Source organism: Apus apus, chromosome 15 (assembly GCF_020740795.1).
Source record: "Apus apus isolate bApuApu2 chromosome 15, bApuApu2.pri.cur, whole genome shotgun sequence".
In the NCBI taxonomy this organism is placed as follows: domain Eukaryota; kingdom Metazoa; phylum Chordata; class Aves; order Apodiformes; family Apodidae; genus Apus; species Apus apus.
Window position 1 is genome coordinate 1,440,870 of NC_067296.1, and position 21,631 is coordinate 1,462,500.

The window sequence follows — 21,631 nt, forward strand, 5'->3', positions numbered from 1 at the left end:
TCCCTTTTACCAGTGAGAAGGTGCAGAGGGGTGGCAGGGGAGAAAAAGATCAGCACCCCAGTGCCCCAGTCACAGGCCAGGCCATGGACAGAGCTATGAGGAACCAGAGGCCTGTTCCATACGTTTCTAGCCCAAGGATAATAGCTCTGTCACCCATGGAAGGACAGAAAGACAGGACAGAAAGAGAGGATGCTGGCAGCCAAGTTCAGAGTCTACTTCATGGTAGACAATGAGTCTGGTAAGATCCAACCCCTTTCCTGCCAGGTGTTGGGCAGGGACCACCCAACCTTTAGTTGAACTCATCTTACACCCACACTGAATCACTCAATCAGCAGCTGCATTTACTGTCCCAGCAAGGTCCTGGGGCCCTTCCCACACCTCCAAGAACGAGCCCCTGGCTCTGCTGCCTGCCCCAGCAACGTGTGGCCTGTGACAGATGGCTGCTGCCATTTCACACACTCAGCTGTTTATTCTCCCAAAGCCAGCTCACAGAGCTTGCTTGAAGAACTCAGAAGCATGTTGTTTCCTACCAGGTCTTGCAGGAGCTTCTTTATTTCCAGCTGGTGATCAGTCTCCTGAAGCTGGAGGTTGCTGTCATGCTGCTGCTCTGCCTGCAGCAGCTGCTGAGCCAGGTTTTCCCGCTCCTGCTTCATGAGAGACCTCTCTGCTTCCAGCTCATGCTGAAGGCACTTCACCTCCCCTGCAAACACCACAAATGGCAAGACTCAGTCTGCACAGATGGTTCTGACTTTACCGACCTTCAGCCATTGGAATTTCAGTGCAGGAGGGATCTGTCTCCTCCTCCTCCTCTTCACTCCTCACAAGCACTTGTGGTCAGAGCTGTTTCCATCCCATCCTCCCTAGGCACGGGGATCACCAGAAACAAAGCACACAAGGCTCCCACCTTGTATCACCTCCTTGGCCTGTGTGACTGTGTGGAGCTGGATTTCAAGCTGGCTCCTGGTTATCTCCAGCTGAGACAAGTGCTGCTGAGTCTCAAACAGGCTGGATTCCAGGGTCTCCTTCCCCGACCTGCAAGTTGTGAATACGGAGAGAAATGAGTTTCTGCTCCCGACACCCACAGGGAGTCATTCCAGTAAGAAGCTGCTCAAGATCCTCACACCTGAGTAAGGGAAATGGGTTGCATGGAAGCTTGTAGACAGAAAACAGATTTATGCTGTTTAAACCAGCAAGGCAGGCACCTCTGAGGGGATGCCCAGAGCTTCTTATGACCTAGAGAGCACAGAGAGCCCAGACAGACTAGATCTCAAGAGCCAAATCTTTGCTGCTGTCTGATCTATAACATGGGCAGCTGTGCCCATAAAGTCATGTCAGCAAACCCAGCCTCTGCTCACAGCCCCCAGCCCATCAGCACTTGCAGCTCCCTCTGCAGGGGACAGAAGAGTATTTTCCTTTTTGACTTTTTAATGCTGTTCATAGTGTAGGCAATGGTAGATTTCCCAGATTCCTTATATAAAAAGGGGACTAAAGAAATTCATCCAATGCCATAGCAAAATCTCATGCTTGTAGCAGAATTTGTGAGAAATCTGAACTAGATTTTATCTGAACAAGAACTACCAGAAGATGGGACTAGTCTCTTTTCCACAGTGTCCAATGACAGGACAAGGGGCAATGGGCACAAACTGGGGCACAGGAGGTTCAAGTTGAACATAAGGAAAAACTTCTTTCCTGTGAGGGTGACAGAGCCCTGGGACAGGCTGCCCAGGGAGGCTGTGGAGTCTCCTTCTCTGGAGACATCCCAAACCCATCTGGATGTGTTCCTGTGGGATCTGCTGTAGGTGACCCTGCTCTGGCAGGGGTTGAACTAGATGAGGTCCCTTCCAACCCTGACCACTCTGTGAAAGGAGGGACAGGTATCCTTCAGTTTAAGTTTCTAGAAGTTGAAAATAAAAACTTGTTACCTTGATTTAGTGTTGCCAGCTAAGCAGGCAGTAGCCCAACTGACCTGTTGCTCTTGATGCACCTCTAGACTTCCATCAGCTGGTGCTTGTGAAACACAGAACTGAGAACCAGGAGCTGCTGTTACTGCCCTGACCTAACACTGTCCCCCGTGCTGGGTTCCTACAACACCCTGCACTGCCTCACTGCAACCAGGAGAACAACCCTCAAGTACAGGGGCACCTGAGGGATATAATAATAAAACCACAACAGAAGGTTTCACTACTTGGATGGGCAGTGGGGGATGTGTCTTCAAGAGGGAGAACAAACACCAGTTGTGATCACACCAATCTCTGGCAGTCCAAAGTAAACATGCTCCAACTTAAGGATAAATCAAAACCAGAACAGAACAGAGAGACACCAAACCTGTGACAACAAAAGGCTCTTGAGAACATCTGGCAAGAATAATGCCTGATTTTTCATTCTCTATTGCCAAAGGTTCCTCAGAACTAATTTATCTCTGCCTAAAAAAATAATTTTTTTTTTTTAAAGCAATAAAAGAGCTGAACATTTATTAATGTAACAACAGCCCAATAATTGACCCAATATAATTCATCTGGATCAAGTAAGAGAAGCTGGAGCTCAAAAGAAGCAGCACCTCTCATGAAACCATGTCTAAATGCTGTCTGTCAGCCTTGCTAACAACATACTCTGCAATGGGAAAACCAAGAAGCAGGAGAAACAATCTCTAAAACATCATTTGTAGAGCTCTGCAAGTTCAGGAGTCTTTTAAAGAACACCTAAGGGGAGGACAAATATCTCAATACTTCTTTGTTTCTGCTTTTTGGAAAAGCAGAACTTGTCACAGTCAATCTGAGAAACCTGGTACAGCAGAAACACAGAATCTTGTCCCTAACTTGTAGAACTACTCCAGGATGTGTGTCTCTAAATAGCATGTGATGAGGAGCACAGGACCCAGACATCACCCATGGGCAAGAATCCCCAAGACTGTCACAGACTGAAAACAGGTTTCCCTGCTGCTGGTGACCCAGGTCTAGGGCTTGCACCACAGGTGACAAGAGTTAGCTTAGGAACAGAAGGTCCTCAAGGTTTTCAGCCTCTAGCTTCACCCTCAGTGGCAGTGTCCTACTCACAATGTCAGTAGGAAATGGCCTTGAATTCTGAAGATCCCATCTCAAACTACTTGGTGAGGAAAGATCTATGTTCAAATGCACAGAACAAGAAAACCAAACCAGAGAAAAAAACTTCAGTTTTCAGTAAATGTTTGCATGATTTGCTTATTACTCAACTCAGAGCCAAGGTGGCTTGCTCTGGACTTCCCACAGGAACAGGCAAGGGGGCAGAAACAAGCACAAGGTTCAGGAGAGCTTTGCCAGCCTAAATAATTGAAAAAATATCATTCCAATCACCATATGCTTTCTTTTTTCTGCTCGTGATTCTTCCATTTGCTATCCATGGAAGGTGAAAACATCTGAAGATCACACAGGATGCAACAGATCCTCCTGCCATGGTTACCACCTTTACACTGACAGACATTAAACAATGTCCTGCCAGGGCTGAGCTCCCTGCCTTTACCTGCTCTCTGCCAGCTGCTCAGAAAGGCTCTGTCTGTCCCGCTCCAGGGCTGCCAGTCGCACCTCCAAGGCTGCCTTCTCATGCACCAGCAACTCCTTCTCCTTGGACACCTTGGCCAGGGCCTGCCCCTGGCGAGAGGACTCCTGGAGCAGCTGCTCCAGGCCACTGCTAGCCAGCTCCTGCTGGTGAGAAACCTGGGAGTGGGACAAAGTACAGTCAGAATCCTTCCTCTGGAGTTCTGTGCAGAGCCCAGGGCCACTGCTGAACCAGCTAGAGGAGACAAAGCTCCTGGACTGGGAGATGACAGCTGAAGAGCATCTGCTGCCAACCACGCTGACACCCTGGGCTGCCAAAGGCACTAGCAACTTCCCAGTGATGTGTAAGGGCCTGCTGGATTGCCTGGGACCAGGCAGCTCCTGCACAACTAACACACACACCCCAGACCATGAGTTTGGATGTAAAAATACTGCATTTTCCACAGCTGCCACCTCACAAACTGAAATTCCATCAGAATCTATTCCAGAGTGGGAAACTTTCAGGAAACATTAAGCAGAAGTAGCTTTGCTCGCTGAAGAAAGTGAAAATACACAGGATTTCTCCTTCTAATTAAACCCCAAAGTATCACCTACTGAGCACTGGGCTTGGTAGAGTTGGATTCATGGTTGGACTCGATCATCTTAAAGGCCCAACCTTTAAAAAAATCCAACCAGAGCAATTCTGTGGTTCTGTAGGTCAGGTGTAAAGCAGTCTGGCTGATGTGGCCAAAGAGACAGCAGATTGTTTGTCAACAACAGTTTGTTGTTCACCTGTCACACAAAGAAGTTGTCTAATGCCCCTTGCTGGTGTTCAAGCTTGAAGATTAACCTTGATTTTTCAGCTTTTTTTTTTCCCAGCTTTTTTTTTTTCCCAGTATGACACCCCTGCTGGGTACGTGCCAAACACACCAGGTGCTCCAAAATGCAACCTAACACAGAACAGACCATCACAAACAAACAACTCCCTCCAAGCTATCCCACAACACCCTAGATTGTACATGATGAAAATGGCATTCACAAGATGACAAACTGTCTGGACTCTTCCTCTGACATGAATCTCCCAAGCTCTTTTTCCAGGGGACCAAAATCAGTTAGTCCAGAGTGAAGAGTCTTGTGTGATCACCTATTTCTCATCTTCTTCCTCAAAGCCTAAAGAGGCTCTAACAATAACATAGAATCCCCTAGATTACAAAAGACCTTTAAGATCATCAAGCCCAGCCATTAACCCAGCCCTGCCAAGGCCACCACTAACCCAAGTTCCTCAGTACCACCTGGAAATGCTTCAGGGATGGTGACTCCACCACTTCCCTGGGCAGCCTGGGCCAGGGCCTGACAAACGTTTTAGAGAAGAAATTGTTCCTAATAACCAATGTAAACCTCCCCTGGCACAAACTGAGGCTATATCACCTCATTCCATCACCTGTTCCTTGGAAGCAGAGACCAACCCCCCTGGCCCCAACCTCCTCCCAGGCAGCTGCAGAGCCAGCAGGTCTCCCCTCCCCTCCTTGTCTCCAGGCTGGACACCCCCAGCTCCCTCAGCTGCTCCTCATCAGACTTGTGCTCCAGCCCCTTCCCCAGCTCCACTGCCCTTCTCTGGACACACTCCAGCCCCTCCATGTCCTTCTTGTCCTGAGGGGCCCAGACCTGCCCCCAGGATTGGAGGTGCAGCCTCAGCAGTGCCCAGCACAGGGGCATGATCCCTGCCCTGCTCCTGCTGGCCACACTAGGGCTGATACAAGCCAGGATGCTGGTGGCCACCTGGGCACACACTGGCTCACGTTCATCCAGATGTTGAAGGACACCCCCAAGGCCCTTTTTCACCAGGCACTTCCCAGCCACAAAGTTGCATGTATGTCTTAAAACACAGTTTCAATACTTTCAAGGTGTCATTCCCATTCTTGGCCACACAAGACAGCAGACACTGACTTGCAGCTTTGTTCTGCTCTCCAGGCTCAAGCAAGCTGAGTTTTGGAAGTCGCAGACTTCACAACAAAAAGCATAAATAGAAGCATGTAGCCCTGGTTTTTGCCTCAGAGAAAGGATTCAGAGCTACATGGTTTGTTTCTCTTGCCACATGTGACAGTCATAGCCCCCTGGGATTCATGGACCACAGTGTCATCTCCTTGCAGCTTATCAAAAGCCAAAAAAAGAGGCCAACACAGACAGGTGGGTTAGAAGAAGCTGTAGAAGCAGAGGACAACTCAGAGAACTGCAGAGCAGCTCCACAAGCCACCAACATGTTTCCAAAAAGTACAGTCTTCTGATCCCCAGCACCACCAAGTGTCCCCTTGACAAAGACACTGCAGAATCCAACAGACAGAGCTTCCCTGAGGCAAGCAGCCACATGCCCACCCAGAAGCACCAGGGTTTTGGTCTCACCTGACTGAGTTTCTCTTGGGTTTCTTGCTTCTCCTCTGCCAGCATGGTCAGCTGTCCCCGCAGCCCCTCCTGTTGCTCCTCTGCTTTTTTCAACAGCTGCTCCAGGTGGGCTTTCTCTGCACAGAGCTCTTCATTTGTTCTTGCACAAATGTTCAGCTTCTCCTGGCCAGAGAGCTTTGCTCTCTCCATCTCCTCCACTTTACGTGACAGAACTTCATTCTCTTGCTCCAGCTACAAGCACAGAAGCAGAGAGGAAATAAAATAAGAGTCAGATTTACTATGAAGAAGGTTTGGCTTGGAGAGAAAAAGGAACAGTTCCATATTCAGTCATCCTGTCAGAAGGCAACAAGTCTCCAAGAAGCAGCAGCTGGAGGTGAACACCTGGCAAGATCTTTGGCAACTGTGCTCACCTGCAGCACAAGTTTGTTCAGTTCCACTTTATCCAGTGCAAGAGCTTCATTGATACTGCTCATCTTCACCGTGGCAACTTGCAGATCAGCTACCTCAGCACTCAGCTTGTTCTGAGCCCCTGTCAACTCTGCCACCGACTGCTCTGCCTGAAGAGACAGAAGAACATGACCACAAAGGCAGGAACATCCCAGACTTCAAGCAGCATCCCCACATCCCCATGTGACATTCTCCAGTTCAGCACGTGGGGACGAACCACCCCAAAGAGCCTGTGTGGTCTGATCACCATTTTCCAAGAAGGGGAACAACATTTTTGCCATCTTCTACTGCCAGGAACAGCATCTGTGTGGTCCTAACACAAGTCTCTCTCCCACAGGTGCTACCCAGGAATAAGGTGACCATACCTTCTCCAATGCCAGGGTGAGCTCATCCTTCTCTTGCTTCAGCAGATCCCTCTGAAGCTGCAATTCCTCCACTGTCTCTCTTGCCATTACCAACTCACTCTGTAATAATGAATGTTTTCCTTCAAGTGCAGCCAAGTCCTCCAGTCTAAGAGGAGGGGAAAGACAAACCAGTTTTTGATGTAAAAACATTCTCATTTCCAAAACCAAGAGAACACACAAGGTCCCAGATAGGGCAGTTTGAATGATTTCCAACAATTTACACCTAAAGAATGCTGGGATTTCCTGACTAGAGCTGCGTCCCTCTTTGTCACTGAGGCAGGTGAGACAATGATCACTGAGAAAGTAAAACAAGGTTCCAGACATCACAAAATGCTTCCAAAAAACCTCAGGTGTCCTCACCTAAACAGCCTCCTGCCTGTTAGTTCTCTCTCCTGTTGGACTTATTGGATACAAGACTTCCCCAAGTCCTTCTTTGGGTAAGACAGACTTGTTAAGTCTAATACTCCCAGAATGACTCTTCCCCTAGCAGTGACACAAGGAAAGAGCCTGCAGTCTGTTTGGGGAGGAGATGGGTATGAATTTCCAATCCAATAATCCCAGAAGGGTTCAGGCTGGCAGGGACCCCAGGAGCCTCTAGCCCAACCTTCAGCTCCAAGCAGCTGGGGTCAGCACTGGGATCAGTCCAGGTTGCTCCAGGCTTCACCCAGTTGGGCCTTCCAAATTTCCAGGGATGGACTCTGCACAACCTCCCTGAGAACCTGTTCTGCTGCACGATTGACTTCATGGTTCAGCTTTTTGTTCTCCTTAAAACCAGCCTGAATCTCTTTCATTGCAGCTTATGCCTGTCATCAGCTGCTCTGGTCAGGCCTGCAATGAGCTGTTCACAGGGTGACCACGGAGGCAGGAGGCAGCCCTGCTGTGTCACTTGGCAGCCAGACCTGCTCCTTTCACCCTTCTCTACAGCACATGAGGAGGGTGCAAAACTCGTTCCTTTTCGCTGGGCCTCCTAAAGCCCTGAGATGCCCCCCTTGCCCAGAGGAAGCTTGAACACTCACAGGAGCTCCTGGTCACGATGTGCTCTCTCCATCATCTCTTGCTGCTCCTCCCTTTCCCCCTGAGCCACATCTTCCTTCAGCTGCAGCTCCGTGTTGCTGTGCCGCAGCCGGGAGGCTTCCTGCTCCGTCACTTCCAGCTGCTGCTGGAGCTCATCCCGGGCCTTCTCCAGGTTTGCACAGTCACTGCAGAGACAAGGCTCAGTTAGGAGTGCGAAGAGGCCCCAAGAGTCACAGATCCCATTTCCATCATTGCAGGGTGGAGCTGAGCTGTGGGGAGCACAGTGAGGAAGAACTTGCTCTTCCTCTCACAAGGAAACTGAAGAGAAAAGGAGAAGGGCAGGATTTTGCCTCGGTTCAGGAAGCAGCAGGGGCTGGGGAAGGGCAGCCAAAACCAGAGTTCAGAGAAGCAGGTCAAGAGTGAGGCAAGATGCCTTGTATTCCAACATCACTCTGACCCCCCAGGAGAGCCTTGGGATTCACTGCAGAACACAAGAAGCAGTGACAAGAGGTTGCTGAAGTGCCAAACAAGAGGCACACACGTGGTAGGGCAGGTGAGTTCCTTGCCCATAGCACCACTGAACTCCCAGGACTGGAAGCCTCAGGAACACAGAAGGAAGAGGAAACACTCACCCCCTGAGTGCTTCTACCAGAGACTGGAGGTGCTGCTGGTGGCTGCTGGATGTCTTGCCTTCCTCCTCCAGTTGCTCGAGCCTTTGCTGCAGCTTCCTGCACTTCTCCTCCTGCTCTCTGTGCTGGTGCTGCAGGAAGTTGATGGAGTCCTGCCTGGCAGAAAGCTCTTCTCTTAGGGCCTGCAAGGAACGGGCAGGGAAAGGCCACAAAGGAGCAATAAGGAGCAGGGAAAATGGCTCCAGACAGGTGGGAGAAGCAGCAAGCAGAGAGACAGCTCACCTGAAGGCAAAAGCTGAGATGAGGGGGTGGAGATCAAGGAGAGAAAAGCAGAACACAGAGCTGGAGAGACTGGCAAGGCAATACAGTACTGTGAGTGGGAAGGCTGGAGAGAAACTGGCAAGTAAATGCCAAGGCTTCAAGCTAAGTGAGGTATTAGCAGCTGAGCCTGTGGACAGTGGTGAAGACAAGCAGAAATCCTCACCTGTGCTGCTCTGTGCCTCCTTGCCAGTGCTTCCTGAACCAACATAAAGGTGTGCTCTGCATCAAAGGAGCTCAGGCCGGAGAGGAGGTTGCTGGACTCTGCGTGCTGGGAACTGTCAGTGCAGGTAATGCTGACCACACTGTCATTGTCATCCAACACCACCTGCAAGCCCACATCAAGCTGTTACTCTGCTCATTCTATTCAGGTTTCTTTAACCATTTCTTCTTCTTCACCCACTTCAGCCTAGAGTCATTAAAAACTCAATTCTCTCCTTTCTTTCTCCTTTCAGTCAACAAAGAAGTTTTGTCCCTGTGGCAACAAGTCCCCCAGGATTGCTGAATACAGCTACTGTAACCATGAAACAGGTATGAAATGGCTGGAGGCTGCTTGAAGCTCTCAGGAATTATTTTGGTCTCCTTCAGCTTCTCAGAGCCACATACACAAGCACCAGATCAACACTGGAAGGAGCAAGGAAAGGGAACTTTAACACTGCCAGGGAAGGAAGATGAGGAATACTGAAAAACAGCAAAGAAAATGCTAATTACTCCGAGCACTGGCACAAAAGGATAAAAATAAGTAGATAAAAGGAAAGAACTGACTTTGTCAGAGGCTGTGTAAAAGATCTGATGAGTAAACCCCCCTACAGAGCCAAGTTTAGGCCCAAGTTAAAGCTTCTCCTGGGCAGTCAGACTGGCTGCGACTGGGGGGAGAGGATTATGGTCAGTGAAGGGGCAGAGCAGGCAAGTGCCTCACTTCACTCAGTCACCTTCAACAAAAGTCTGCAGAACAGCAGAGTCACTGCTCAAGGAGGGTGGGGGAAGTCTGCAAGCAACCCTGGAGTACAAATGTAAAGCAGCCAACTCAGAAAGCACAGCCCAAGAGCGACCTGAGCAGGAGGGTGAAGGCAAAGGTATGGAAACCTCCAGTGACCCAGCTGAGGTGCCACAGGACAAACAACCTGGAATTCTAACAGGGATGTTGTCAGAAAGGTGGTGTAACAATTAAACAGCCAGCAGCAATTAACACAGAGAGCATACAACCTGTGTATCTATTCCCTGGGTCAGTCTGTTGCCTTCCTCAAGTACTTTTAAATCAAATTGCAGTGACATGGTCCCAAATCTGGACTCACCTCAGTTATATCTTTCATCAGCTTTAGGAGGGAGAGATTCTCTTCTTTGGCACTTTTAGTCAATGAAGCTTCATATTCTTTCTCTAACTGACTTGCTTCCTGAGAACAGAATAAGGAAAGGGAGGGCAGGGAAGAGCTGCTCCCCTCTGTAGCATTCCCATCCTCAGTGGCACTGCCATGCTGATCAGCCTCAGCCCCAGTGCTTCCAGTATATTCCTTCCCAAAATATTCAGCTGCTGCTTTTCTAGAACTAAGAACATGACAGACCAACAGCCAATGTTTACACACTGCTGGGAAGCTGCCAATTCCAAGGAAGTTTGATCCCTGGAGACTTAAAGACACAGGCAGAAGAGCATTGGTGCAAATCCTGATGAAGACACCCAAGTCATCTGTAGCTCCTCTGCCACTGCTGCACCTGGACTGACTCCAGGTGTGCCAAACACCAGGAATGTTTTGGCAGGGTGCCTGATGCTCCCAGATGCCAGCTTTGCCACCCCTTCTCTGGAGGAAGCCACAGCTCTGTGCTCAGGCTGGAGAACACCTCTGGGCTATCTCCCAGAGAAAGGTAGAACATACCAGAATCTCCACAGTGTCATTCAGTGTTCTGATGGTCTTCTCCTTCTCCTCATTCTGCTTCTGAGACTGTACAAGCAGGGCTGAGAGCTCCAGCACCCTGAGAAGAGGTCTATGTGTCATTCCAAAAGCACTGCACACCATCCCCCGTTACAGAGCTGTGCAGCTCCCAGAAGCTCAGTAGAGAAGGTTCAACCCAGAGACCAAAGCAAAGGCAGCTTTCATCTCCCCAGGGCAACGTGCCTGATGCTGCACCACGGTCCTGGTCATCCCAAAGGTGCTGCAGCCAGGCCTGCAAGGAACTCTCACTGCAGAGGTGCTACAGGGCTTATGAGGGCCCTGGGCAAACTCCTCCCAGCTCCTCCAGCACAGCCCTGGGCAGCAGAAGGGAGACAGAGCTCTTCTGCTGGTCTCAGGTTCTCACCAAGAACCAATTAACAGCAAAACCCCTGCTATGTGCCATCTCTTCTCCAGTCTTGTCCTACTCAGAAGAGCTTCTGTCAGTCAGGGGGTTGTCTGTGGAAGGCAACAGTTGGGCTGGGGACAGGCCCAGGCTGTGCAGAATGAGTGTGGTTTAAATGTGAACACAGCCCATCTGGGAACCCAAGCAGCCACGAAAGAGAAAGGTGGTAACAGCAAAGCTTAAGACACCTTTACCTCTCTTGAAGCTCCTTCCTCTCCAGGTCCCCCTTGGCTTGCAGGTACATCATTTCCTGACTCCTGCCGTTGGTTTCTTGTTCCAGTTGCTGCTGTGCCTGGTACCTCAGGGCAGATCTACCCAGAGTGACAGACTCCCAGAGCTGCACAGTGGAGCTCAGACGGGAGCAGTTCACCAGGATGGATCCAGAAAGCTTCATCTGCTCTGCCTTCAGCTCTGACAAGTCTCTGAAGAAGAACAGAAGAAGAGCTGATGTTCACCCCACCATCTTTGTCAGGGAACTCACTTCTGAAGCACATAAACATGCAAGACTGAGAACTGGCAGGAAAGATTACACTTTTCCGGGGACAAGTCATTCATCTGACATTTTGGGACCAGGAAACATCTTGACAACTGAGCAATGAGTCTAGTGGACAGTTGAGGAACAAGTCTGTTTTCTTCTCAGAGATAAGAACAAGCGTATGGCTGAGCCAGAAGGCTTCCAGGACCTCTCAGCACTCTGATTAATTGTTGTTCCTGCTTTATCTATTAATAAATATAAGGAATTTTACCAAGGCTTTATACCTAGGGGATCATCCTTGAACAACCTATTACTATCAACACCTGGAGGCTAGTGACAATACCTACATAATAAACATTTCAGGAAGGTGGTGTAAAATGTTGTAACAATAAAGCACAATTAACACAACAATTAAAACAGTAGGCCAGGCATTAAGTACATTAAGAAAGGCTCATAATCAAACAAGATAAATGGCTGGCAGTAGCCCAGAGTTTGGAATGGCATGCTGACACCAGAAGAATGTGCTGTTACAGCTACTGTTTGTGTAGAAGGCAACTGTGAGAAAGGGACCTCAGAGAGCCTAAGAACAAGGAAACAATCATAACAAGTTACCAAATGAAGCAAGATAAAGCAGATTAATGCAGTAACAAGGTAGAGAAGCTGTTTTTCCTGTCAACAATGCTGATACAGGAATAAGCAGATGTAAACGGCCCAGATGTAAGCTGGAAATGAGAAGAAAAAAACCCAGTATATTGATGAATGATCCCTCCATGAGGAGCAGTGGGAAAAGAAACTCTGTGAGAAGTAAGGCAGATCTTCATCAGTCTATGAAAGGATGTGTCTGTGCTAAAGTGCCCAAACATCTCCATACCCAAGGGCATCTCTTCAGGGTCTCTGCATCGCCTCGAGCCTGAGCCCCTCAGTTTTCTCTGAAAACCAACATCAAACAAGCTGTTGTGAGCACAGCCTGGAGCCCGCTCAGTGGCACTGCCATGGAGACACCCTGTCTTTAGCCACAGCTGAGGTGACCCGGTGGTTCACAAAGCAGGTGTGCAGGGAAGGGACACTTGCCCCGAGCTCCTCCTCACCGGTCGGTCGCCGTCTTCATCTCCAGGAAGTGGCGGCGGAAGGCGACCACCTGGCGCCACAGGCCGAGCAGGCGGGCGTGCTCACCCCGCAGGTAGTTGTCATAGAGCTGAAGAGACAAAAAGAAAAGGCCAGTTCAGCCTTTGCTGTCACTGCACAAGCCTTTCAGGTAGGAGAGAGCAATGCCACCAGCCCCTGGTCCCCCCTAACAGCCATTCCAACAGGGGCACCAAGGACTGAAGAGGCACCACAGAAGCATCCTCAGCAGACCTGGCACCTGGAGGGAATGTCCACGACCCATCACCTCTCCTTGCAGAGATGTCTGATGGTCTAGGTGGAGGAACACCAAAACAAGCCCCTCCAACACCCCTGCCAGATTTGCTTACAGCAGACTATTGGCCTGTCCTGTTCTTGTGTTGGCTCCTCTGAGCCTGAAAGCACACAGACCTCTCCTGTCTCCACTGCTCTAGATGGAGATTTGGGAACTATTAACGAGACAAGGAGTCCTGTGTGACCACCCTGCAGAGCTCAGGACCAGCTGGATTTGCCTTGGAGACCACGCAGCACGGTCACAGCTGGTGGGCACATTCCACCACCACAATCCTCCCTCTCACACCCCTGCCCTTGGCTCATCAACACCAACACATCCTCAACACAGGAAGTTCTCTATGCCAGAAATAAAATGCGATCCCACTCCACTCTGGCATCACACCTGACATTCCCACAGCCTGTCCTCACCTCACGGTCACTGCGCCATTCACTCTCCTTCAACTCCAGCTCATCCCGGGCCCTCATCCAATCTGCCATCAGTTTTCCAACATCTTCTTTGAGGGCTGAATTAATCTCATTGGCTTTATCGAGGTGCTCCCGCAGGACAGTGTTCTCCTCTGCCAGATTCTCACACCTGGGAAAGGGAGGAACAGCCATGAGGTCACTGCACAACAACTGTCCACCAGCAGCATCCCCGTGAGCCTCCAGCCCCTCAGCACTGGCTTTGTTGTCAAACTGAGAGGCAGTAAAAGTGCCTTCTAGGATTAACTAAGATCTCCCTGTTATAGCAAATTAATTTGCTTCTCCTTTCCTTGAGCCTTCGATTTCCATCTACAACTTTGGAGCCCTTCCTCTCCAACTGTGATGATGGCCACAGTTCATGTCCTGCCTCCCCCTTGTGCTCCCTGGTCACTGGCTGGATCACCTGGCTAGCACTGCCCTGAGCTGGCCACCTGCTGAACCACAGAATAGCCCAGGCTGGGAAGGGACCTTTGGAGGCCATCTGGAATAACCCCCTGCTGAAAACAGAGCTCTTTAGCACACAACACTACTACTGCACCACAGAACAGACTGTGGACCTTTCTCCTCTCTGAGCAGCTTGCCCAACTGCTTCCCTTGGGACGCTGACAGGTAGCACTGACAAGTTGCTCTCACTTCCATGAGCATCCAGGATACCAAGTATGAGGAAACACTTCTTCTACGTACCTCTGCTGAAACAGTGCACTCTCCAGGCTGTGATCTGCTGTGGCTTCCCACCTGCCTGGAAGGGATCCCTTAAGAAGAAAGGAAATGTTTAGTCACATTCTTGTGTTCCCTTCACTACTGTTAGCAGCCATCACTTTCCCCTCCATTTGCTGGGCATCTCAGGAGCTTGAGGCTTCTTCCAGACATAACAGTGTTGTGACTATGAAGAGGAGGGAAGGGCAGGGTGTTACTCAATGTGAGCAGCTCTCCTTAGCCTCTCACTGTTGCACTCTCACAGCTAGGAATCCTCAGCTCAGGACAGCAAGTGCTCACTTTGATGTGAAGCCTGGTAATGTTCTCCTACTCTCCCACCCTTCCTTCTCTAGCTTTACTTGAGCTGTGAACCAAAAAGAAAAGCATGGACCAGCTCTCTATGTTGAACACCAGCATTCTGGCCTGCCAAAGCACCATGTTTCAACCAATGCCTTAGTGCAGACAGCCATGCCATGTAACAGGCAGTACAGTCCTCTCCTGAGACCCAGGACTAATGTTACTCCAGCATAAAGCACTCTCACAAAGCTTAAATCCTTCTTGATAGGGTCTCCTGGACTATTGGCTGCTCCAGGAATGGCAACTGGAAAAAACTCTGATGGGCAAATGTACAGTGCTTCTTTAAGCTCTCAGAGAGACAAACCTTGTTTTTGTCTTCCATTGCATTGGGGAGGTTTTCTTGTCTGCATTAACAAATGCTACCTACACTATCTTTAGTGAGCAACATGCACACTCACCTCTCCTGCTTCCAGCTGCTGCTCCAGCTCCCGGCACCGAGTCCGGTACTGCAGGACCTAGAAGGGTGCAGAGAACAAAGATGAGCCAGTGCAGCTCGGAAATGGCTCAGCCCCTCCTGCATCACCTTTTCCCCAAGTCTTTACAGCCCCAGCTCAGTACACTGCACAGTGCCCCATCCCTGGCAGTGCTGAAGGGCAGGTTGGATGGGGCTTGGAGCAGCCTGGGCTGGTGGGAGGTGTCCCTGCCCATGCAGGGGGTTGGATCTGGTTGATGTTTAAGGCTCCTTCCAACCCAAACCAGTCTGGGATTCTATGATTCTCAGTTTCTTTTGGTGCATTGTGACTCTTGTTTGGGACAAGACTTGCTCCCAGTTCACATTCTTAGTCCTCATCACTGTTCCTTCTTGCCCCAGTGAAGGGCTCCAATCTATCTGATTACTCCTCTCACAGAAGCTGTTTTGTTCTTCCAGTTGCTCTTATTGCCCTTCTCCAGCTCTCATGGATCACAAAGTGTCCAAGGGTTCCACCAGCCCCAGGTGTCCCTGCCCATGCAGGGGGTTGGATCTGGATGATCTTGAAGGTCCCTTCCCACCCTAACAAGTCTATGACTATGATTCTATACTGACACAGTCAACAAGAACTCCCTACAACATAGGGAAGCTCCACTTAATCTAACATTAGAGAAAGTGAGGCAGGGTTTCCTTCACACAGTGTCACCTGCTCACCCTGTGACAGCGATGGCAAGCAGAATATGAGACAAACTTGGCCAGCCATGCCTGGCCTCTGGCCACCATGTGCCCCAGATCCCTATTTCCAGCAGGCGAAAAGCCCAGTGAGTCCCTGAAGTTAGAGAAATAAGTCTTCAAATTGTTTTTCCAATATTAAGCAAGTAAAGTCAGTCCTGCTGACGGTGCCGCTCAGGCGCTGCAGACGGGGGATTTCTGTTGAGCTGCAGAAGGCAGGAAGGGCCAGGAGCCGCGGGGTGATGTGACTGCAGCGCCGCGACCGGGCAGGGCACCGGGACAGGGCACCGGGACAGGACACCAGGACAGGGCACAGGGACAGGGCACCGGGACAGGGCACCGGGACAGGACACAGGGCAGGGCACCGGGACAGGGCACAGGACAGGGCACCGGGACAGGGCACCGGGACAGGGCACCGGGACAGGACACCGGGACAGGACACAGGGACAGGGCACAGGGACAGGACACTGGGCAGGGCACAGGGACAGGACACAGGACAGGACACCGGGCAGGGCCCCGGGACAGGGCACCGGGCCGGGCACCGCCGGTCCCGGGAGGCCCAGGCCCGAGCCGCTGCCGCCGCCGCCCGGGGCCGCCCGCCCCCGGGGCAGCCCCTGCTCCCGCCGCCCGCCCCGCACCCGAGCTCGGCCCAGAGCGGCGGGGGCTGCGGGTGCCACGTTCCCGCTCGGGCGGAGCAGCGCGGCTCCCGGGCCTGGCCCCGCTGCGGCGCCAGGCGGGCCCGGCGGGGCCGCGCCTGCCCCTCCCCGCCACCCCCCGGACCCCTCCGAGCGGGCCCGGCCCCGCCGCTCCTCACCTTCCCCTGCAGCTGCCGCACCAGCAGCGCCTGCCGCTGCCGCGCCTCCTCCGAGCGCTGCAGGGCGGGCAGGCCGCACGGCCCCCCGGGCTCCGCCATCACCGCCCGGCCCGGCCCGGCCCGGCCCGGCCCCGCTCCTGCTGCAGCGGCCCCGGGGCGAGCGCAGCGGGGCGGCCCGTCCTGCCCGCCGAGCCGCCGCTGCCCGGACACTCGTCAGGGCCCCGGGGCGGGCAAAACGCTGCGTGTCAAGAGAGAAAAGGCGGCAGGAGAGGGCGCCTGGCAGCCCGGCGCGGGCGGGAGGGCCCGGGGAGCCGGGCGGGAGCGCAGCGGGAGGAACTTTAGCGCCCGGCCGGCTGGAGATGGCGCCGGGAGCCCCCGCCGCGGCGCTGCAGCCCCCAGACCCGCACAGCAGCCCCCAGACCCGCACAGCAGCCCCCAGACCCGCACAGCGGGAACGCCCGAGTCTTTTTCTCCCCGCGCTGCAGCAGGACGTGCTCCCAGCAGTCGGAGGAAAACCGGCACGCAAGGGGAAACCTCAGCTTTCCGGGACAGCACGCTCTGTCAGTTGAGCTTTATTTCATAAAGAAATCAAGAAGAAACACAAGGACCTCAGACCCCTCTGCACGGACTTGGTGTTCTGGGAATTCGTGTATTCGCCGCTCAAGGAACCAGGCTTCATTGCACTGAAAAAACTGAATTCATGCACCGAAAAGCAAAAAAAACCAAAACCAAACAAAAAGCAAACGCACAACAAAAACCCAGTACAAAGTCAGTCCCCCCATGAGGGTGCTCATCCTCCCTCCCCCATCGCAGTCTGGGTGTGAGAAGCACAAAGGCCTCTGCAGCCCAGCTGCTCTGCACCTGCTGCCGGGGCTCTGGGTAAGCTGATGTTCTGTACCTCCCAGCTTGGCAGCCCGCTCTGCTCCGTTCCCCAAGGTCAGCAGATCCTGCCCGTACCAGCAGGCAGAACTGACGGCTGCAGGAGATGGTGGTAAGGGCTGCAGCGTGGCCCTGTGGCTCCTCTGGCCAGCTCTGCTGCCCACCTGGTGCTCTCACTCCATCCCAGCGGCGCTGATCCCAGCCCGGGGCAGCCCTGGCACGGAGCTGGATGAGCCAAGCCCTGAGCAGTCACACTGCAGCCCTTGGTGTGGCTGAACACCCAGCTGGGCTCTTGCTGCTCCTGCCGGGCCGGGCTGAGGGCAGGGGAAGGTTGTGAGCACGAGCATTGTCCCTGCTCTCTGGCAAGGACTGACCAGGCACCTGTCCCAGCTCCGTGCTCAGGCCAAACCAGAAACCAGAGGGCAGAATTGCTATTAGCAACAAGGGAACACAGAAGGGAAACTTAAAAGGTTGGAAATTAAAAATGGAACAAGTTTACTAGGACACAGAAAGGGGAGTAACAGGTTGGTTAAGGTAATGTATAAACTTACATACCAATATATACAAAACTGATCTCGATGACCACAGGGCTCCCCCCTGCAGCAAGGCCGACTTGGGGGAGGGCTCCACGGCTCCTCACAGCAGCTGGTGGGGTTGGATTCTGCAGAGCACATGGCGAGTTGAGGGGAAAATGGGAGCCTCTGATTGCAGCAGCAGCGAGGAGGAAGGGTGCAGGAGAAAAAGGGACTGGGCTTCCAGTTCTCCTGGCTTTTACAGAGTATGGCAGGAAGTGGGAAGGAACATGGACCCCTCTCTGTTCCAACCATCCCAGGAGTCCCAAAGACCCTCTCTCTAGTTCCTCTTACAGGTATCAACAAACTTGCTGGGCCCACTAAAACCATAAAAGCACCACAGAAGCATCCTTAGCAGATCTGGCACCTAACTTCACAGAAGGGAACGTCCACACTTCTCCTGACCACGACCCATCACCTCTCCTTGCAGAGATGTCCGATGGTCTAGGTGGAGGAACACCAAAACAAGCCCCTCCAACACCCCTGCCAGATTTGCTTACAGCAGGCTATTGGCCTGTCCTGTTCTTGTGTTGGCTCCTCTGAGCCTGAAAGCACACAGACCTCTCCTGTCTCCACTGCTCTAGATGGAGATTTGGGAACTATTAACCAGACAAGGAGTCCTGTGTGACCACCCTGCAGAGCCCAGACCAGCCAGCATTTGCCTTGGAGACCAAGCAGCATGGTCACAGCTGGTGGCCATTGTCCATCACCACGATCTGCTGATACTCCTCCAACTCACACCCTTGTCCTCTGCTCATCAACACCAATATTTGGCCTTGCAAAATGCCATGTTTCAAGCAATGCTTTAGCGGAGACAGCCATGCCATGTAACAGGCTGTACAGCCCTCTCCTGAGACCCAGGACTAATGTCACTCCAGCAATGAAGGACTCTGTCACAAAACTAAAACCCTTCTTGATAGGGTCTCCTGGACTCGGGGACTCCTGGCTGCTCCAGGAATGGCAAGTGGGCAAAACATGGATGGGCAACCTTCTTTGAGCTCTCAGGGAACCAAATCTTGTCTTCCTCTTGCTTTCGAGGAGCCTTTTTTTGTCCACGTGCAGCAGCGAGCACCCACACCTCACACCAGCGCCGGGCACCCGTGCCTGAGCTCGGCACAGAGCTGGAGTCCGGGGTGCCAGGGGCACCTGGCTGGGCAGGGCGGCTCCGGGGGCCCACCTGGAGCTCCGGGGGCCCACCTGGAGCTCCGGGGGCCCACCTGGAGCTCCGGGCCCACGCGATGCAGGGCAGGGCAGCGGTCAGGCCCAGGTGGGGCCACAGGTTCCCCCCAGCCCCCCTCAGCTCCTGCTGGGGCGGGCAGGGCAGCTCAGCCTGCCTGCCCTGCATCACGGCTCCACGCAGGTAATAAAACGCAAATGAACTTTCACTCGCATCCAAAAGCAAGGAGCGGAACCCACGGGGGTAAGAGAACAGCACCCGAGTGACCCGGCCGATGGGAGCAGTCGGGGTGTTACTGCCCAGCGACAACTCGGGAGAGCAATCGCCCCACGCCTGCACGCTCCCCCCAGGGGTGCCCAGCCGATGGAAGCGGGGCTCCCTCAGGAACACCCCTCAGGAACACCCCTCAGGAACACCCCCCCCGCACCCCAGGGACGAGCTGCCCCCCGCGCTCCCGCCGCGCGGGACCCGCCCCGCCCTGCCGGCCCCTATTTATGGCCTCGCTCTCCAGGCGGCCCCCGGCCGGGGCGTCCTATTGGCTGCGCGCCCTGTCTGTCAGCGCGGGCCCCGCCTCCGCGCTCCCGCCGCCAGGGGGCGCACGAGCAGCCTGCCGGCAGCGGGGGCGGGAAAGGCGGGAAAGGGCGGGAAGGGGATGGGGAAGGGGAAGGGGGAAGGGAAGGGAAGGGAAGGGAAGGGAAGGGAAGGGAAGGGAAGGGAAGGGAAGGGAAGGGAAGGGAGAAGGGAAGGGAAGGGAAGGGAAGGGAAGGGAAGGGAAGGGAAGGGAAGGGAAGGGAAGGGAAGGGAAGGGAAGGGAAGGGAAGGGAAGGGAAGGGAAGGGAAGGGAAGGGGAAGGGGAAGGGGGAAGGAGAAGGGAAGGGAAGGGGGAAGGAGAAGGGGAAGGAGAACGGGAAGGGGAAGGGAAGGGGGAAGGAGAAGGGGAAGGGGAAGGGGAAGGGGGAAGGGGAAGGGGAAGGGAAGGGAAGGGGGAAGGGAAGGGAAGGGGGAAGGGAAGGGAAGGGAAAGGGGAAGGGGGAAGGGGAAGGGAAGGGAAAGGAAGGGAAGGGAAGGGAAGGGGAAGGAAAGGGCCCCGGCAGCAGCTGCCGCCCAGGGACCCGGCAGGAGCTGAGAGGTTAATTGAACACGATCAGCTCCTGTCAAATGCGAGGCAGAAATCCAGTCTCTGAAGCTGCAGGTAGACAGGCCCCGCCTGTCGCTGCTGCGCGGCTGCTGGGGCGGTGCGTGGTTCTGCGCTGTCCCAGCTTTCCATGTGCTCCTGACATGCAGCCCTGTGCGAGCTGGGAGCTTCTCGTGTCTGAGCCGTGTGGGACCTGCTCTCCTGCGGGGCTCGCTGGCAGTCACAGCAAGCAGCTCTGGCCAGGCGCTCCCCCACGTCCCCAGCCTGCGGCAGCAGCTCTGGTCGCTCTGAGGCTCCTGTGCCATAGAATCATAGAATCATTAAGGTTGGAAGGCACCTTAAAGATCATGTAGTTCCAACCCCCCTGCCATGAGCAGGGAACCACGAGATCAGGTTGCACAAAACCTCATCCAACCTGACCTTAAAAACCTCCAGGGCTGGGGCATCAACAGCCTCCCTGGGCAACCCATCCCAGCTCCTCACCACCCTTAGAGTGAAGAATTTCTTCCTAATATCTGACCCAAATCTCCCCTCTCTCAGTTTTAATCCATCCCCCTTGTCCTCTCCCTCCCTGTCCTTGTCCCAAGCCCCTCCCCAGCTTTCCTGGAGCCCCTTCAGGCACTGGAAGGTGCTCCAAGGTCTCCCTGGAGCCTTCTCTTCTCCAGGCTGAACAGATCCAATTCTCTTAGCCTGTCTTCATAGCAGAGCTGCTCCAGCCCTCGGATCATCTTGGTGGCCCTTCTCTGGACCCTCTCCAACAGGTCTATGTCCTTGGATCCATGGTGGGAACAAGAGCTCTCCAGCCTTGCTAGCAGAACACTGTGTCCTCAGCCAGGCCCCCTTCATGGGGTATGATTCCTGGTGGCTTCATTCACTCTTGCCTGGAATGTCTCAGCTGGACTTCTTGCATAAGTTCTCCTGAGATCCTTTCTTGCTCCAGGTCTTCACTGTTTTGAGACAACTTAGATCCCAAGACAACTGGCTTTCCATTGATTCCAAATGACACTCAAAAATGCTCTTCCCTTTTCCATGCTGTGCCTGGTTTCTGTACCCACCACACACCCACCACTGCAGCAGACACGTGCTTTTCAGTTCTGCTGTTCTTCAGACAGGACATCTGGCCCATGGTACCCCCGTGCTTTTCTCTAGGCCGGTCCCCTCCATAGCTCACCACCGTTCAGAGACATGGCCAAGCTTCTTGATAACCAACGACATGATTCATTCTTTGGACTTCCAGATTTTCATTTCTCATCACGACATTGTAGCACAGCCTTTGAAAGTTTTGTGTCAAAACTTTATTATCTTCGTTTTGCCCTGGCCCGAGACGAGCAATTATTAATTACAGCATCTCTGAGTTTTCTGTAATTCCCTCCCTTCAAAAAGCACAGAGCTGTTAAGTTCCTTCCTAAAATTATCTTTTCATGACTTTGAAAATCAATCCCTGAAAAGCTAAGG

General features: G+C 53.0%; 1 protein-coding gene across 3 annotated transcripts in view; it reads right to left on the bottom strand.

Moving 5' to 3' along the window:
- The window catches only part of CEP250 (centrosomal protein 250), a 34,386-nt gene extending 17,776 nt beyond the window's left edge, over positions 1 to 16,610 (bottom strand). For all 3 annotated transcript variants that reach the window (XM_051633448.1, XM_051633447.1, XM_051633446.1), the window contains exons 1-17: positions 16,414 to 16,610; positions 14,857 to 14,913; positions 14,090 to 14,157; positions 13,352 to 13,517; positions 12,616 to 12,722; positions 11,247 to 11,474; positions 10,593 to 10,689; positions 10,017 to 10,115; positions 8,888 to 9,049; positions 8,407 to 8,585; positions 7,777 to 7,959; positions 6,722 to 6,866; positions 6,320 to 6,466; positions 5,910 to 6,140; positions 3,496 to 3,689; positions 905 to 1,032; positions 531 to 700 (exon numbers count right to left, since the gene is read on the bottom strand). In XM_051633448.1, the coding sequence (XP_051489408.1) occupies positions 531 to 700; positions 905 to 1,032; positions 3,496 to 3,689; positions 5,910 to 6,140; positions 6,320 to 6,466; positions 6,722 to 6,866; positions 7,777 to 7,959; positions 8,407 to 8,585; positions 8,888 to 9,049; positions 10,017 to 10,115; positions 10,593 to 10,689; positions 11,247 to 11,474; positions 12,616 to 12,722; positions 13,352 to 13,517; positions 14,090 to 14,157; positions 14,857 to 14,913; positions 16,414 to 16,512 (2,460 nt within the window). In that variant the 5' untranslated portion in view covers positions 16,513 to 16,610. The remainder of the gene's footprint in view (positions 1 to 530; positions 701 to 904; positions 1,033 to 3,495; positions 3,690 to 5,909; positions 6,141 to 6,319; positions 6,467 to 6,721; positions 6,867 to 7,776; positions 7,960 to 8,406; positions 8,586 to 8,887; positions 9,050 to 10,016; positions 10,116 to 10,592; positions 10,690 to 11,246; positions 11,475 to 12,615; positions 12,723 to 13,351; positions 13,518 to 14,089; positions 14,158 to 14,856; positions 14,914 to 16,413) is intronic.
- Positions 16,611 to 21,631: the final 5,021 nt, after the last annotated feature.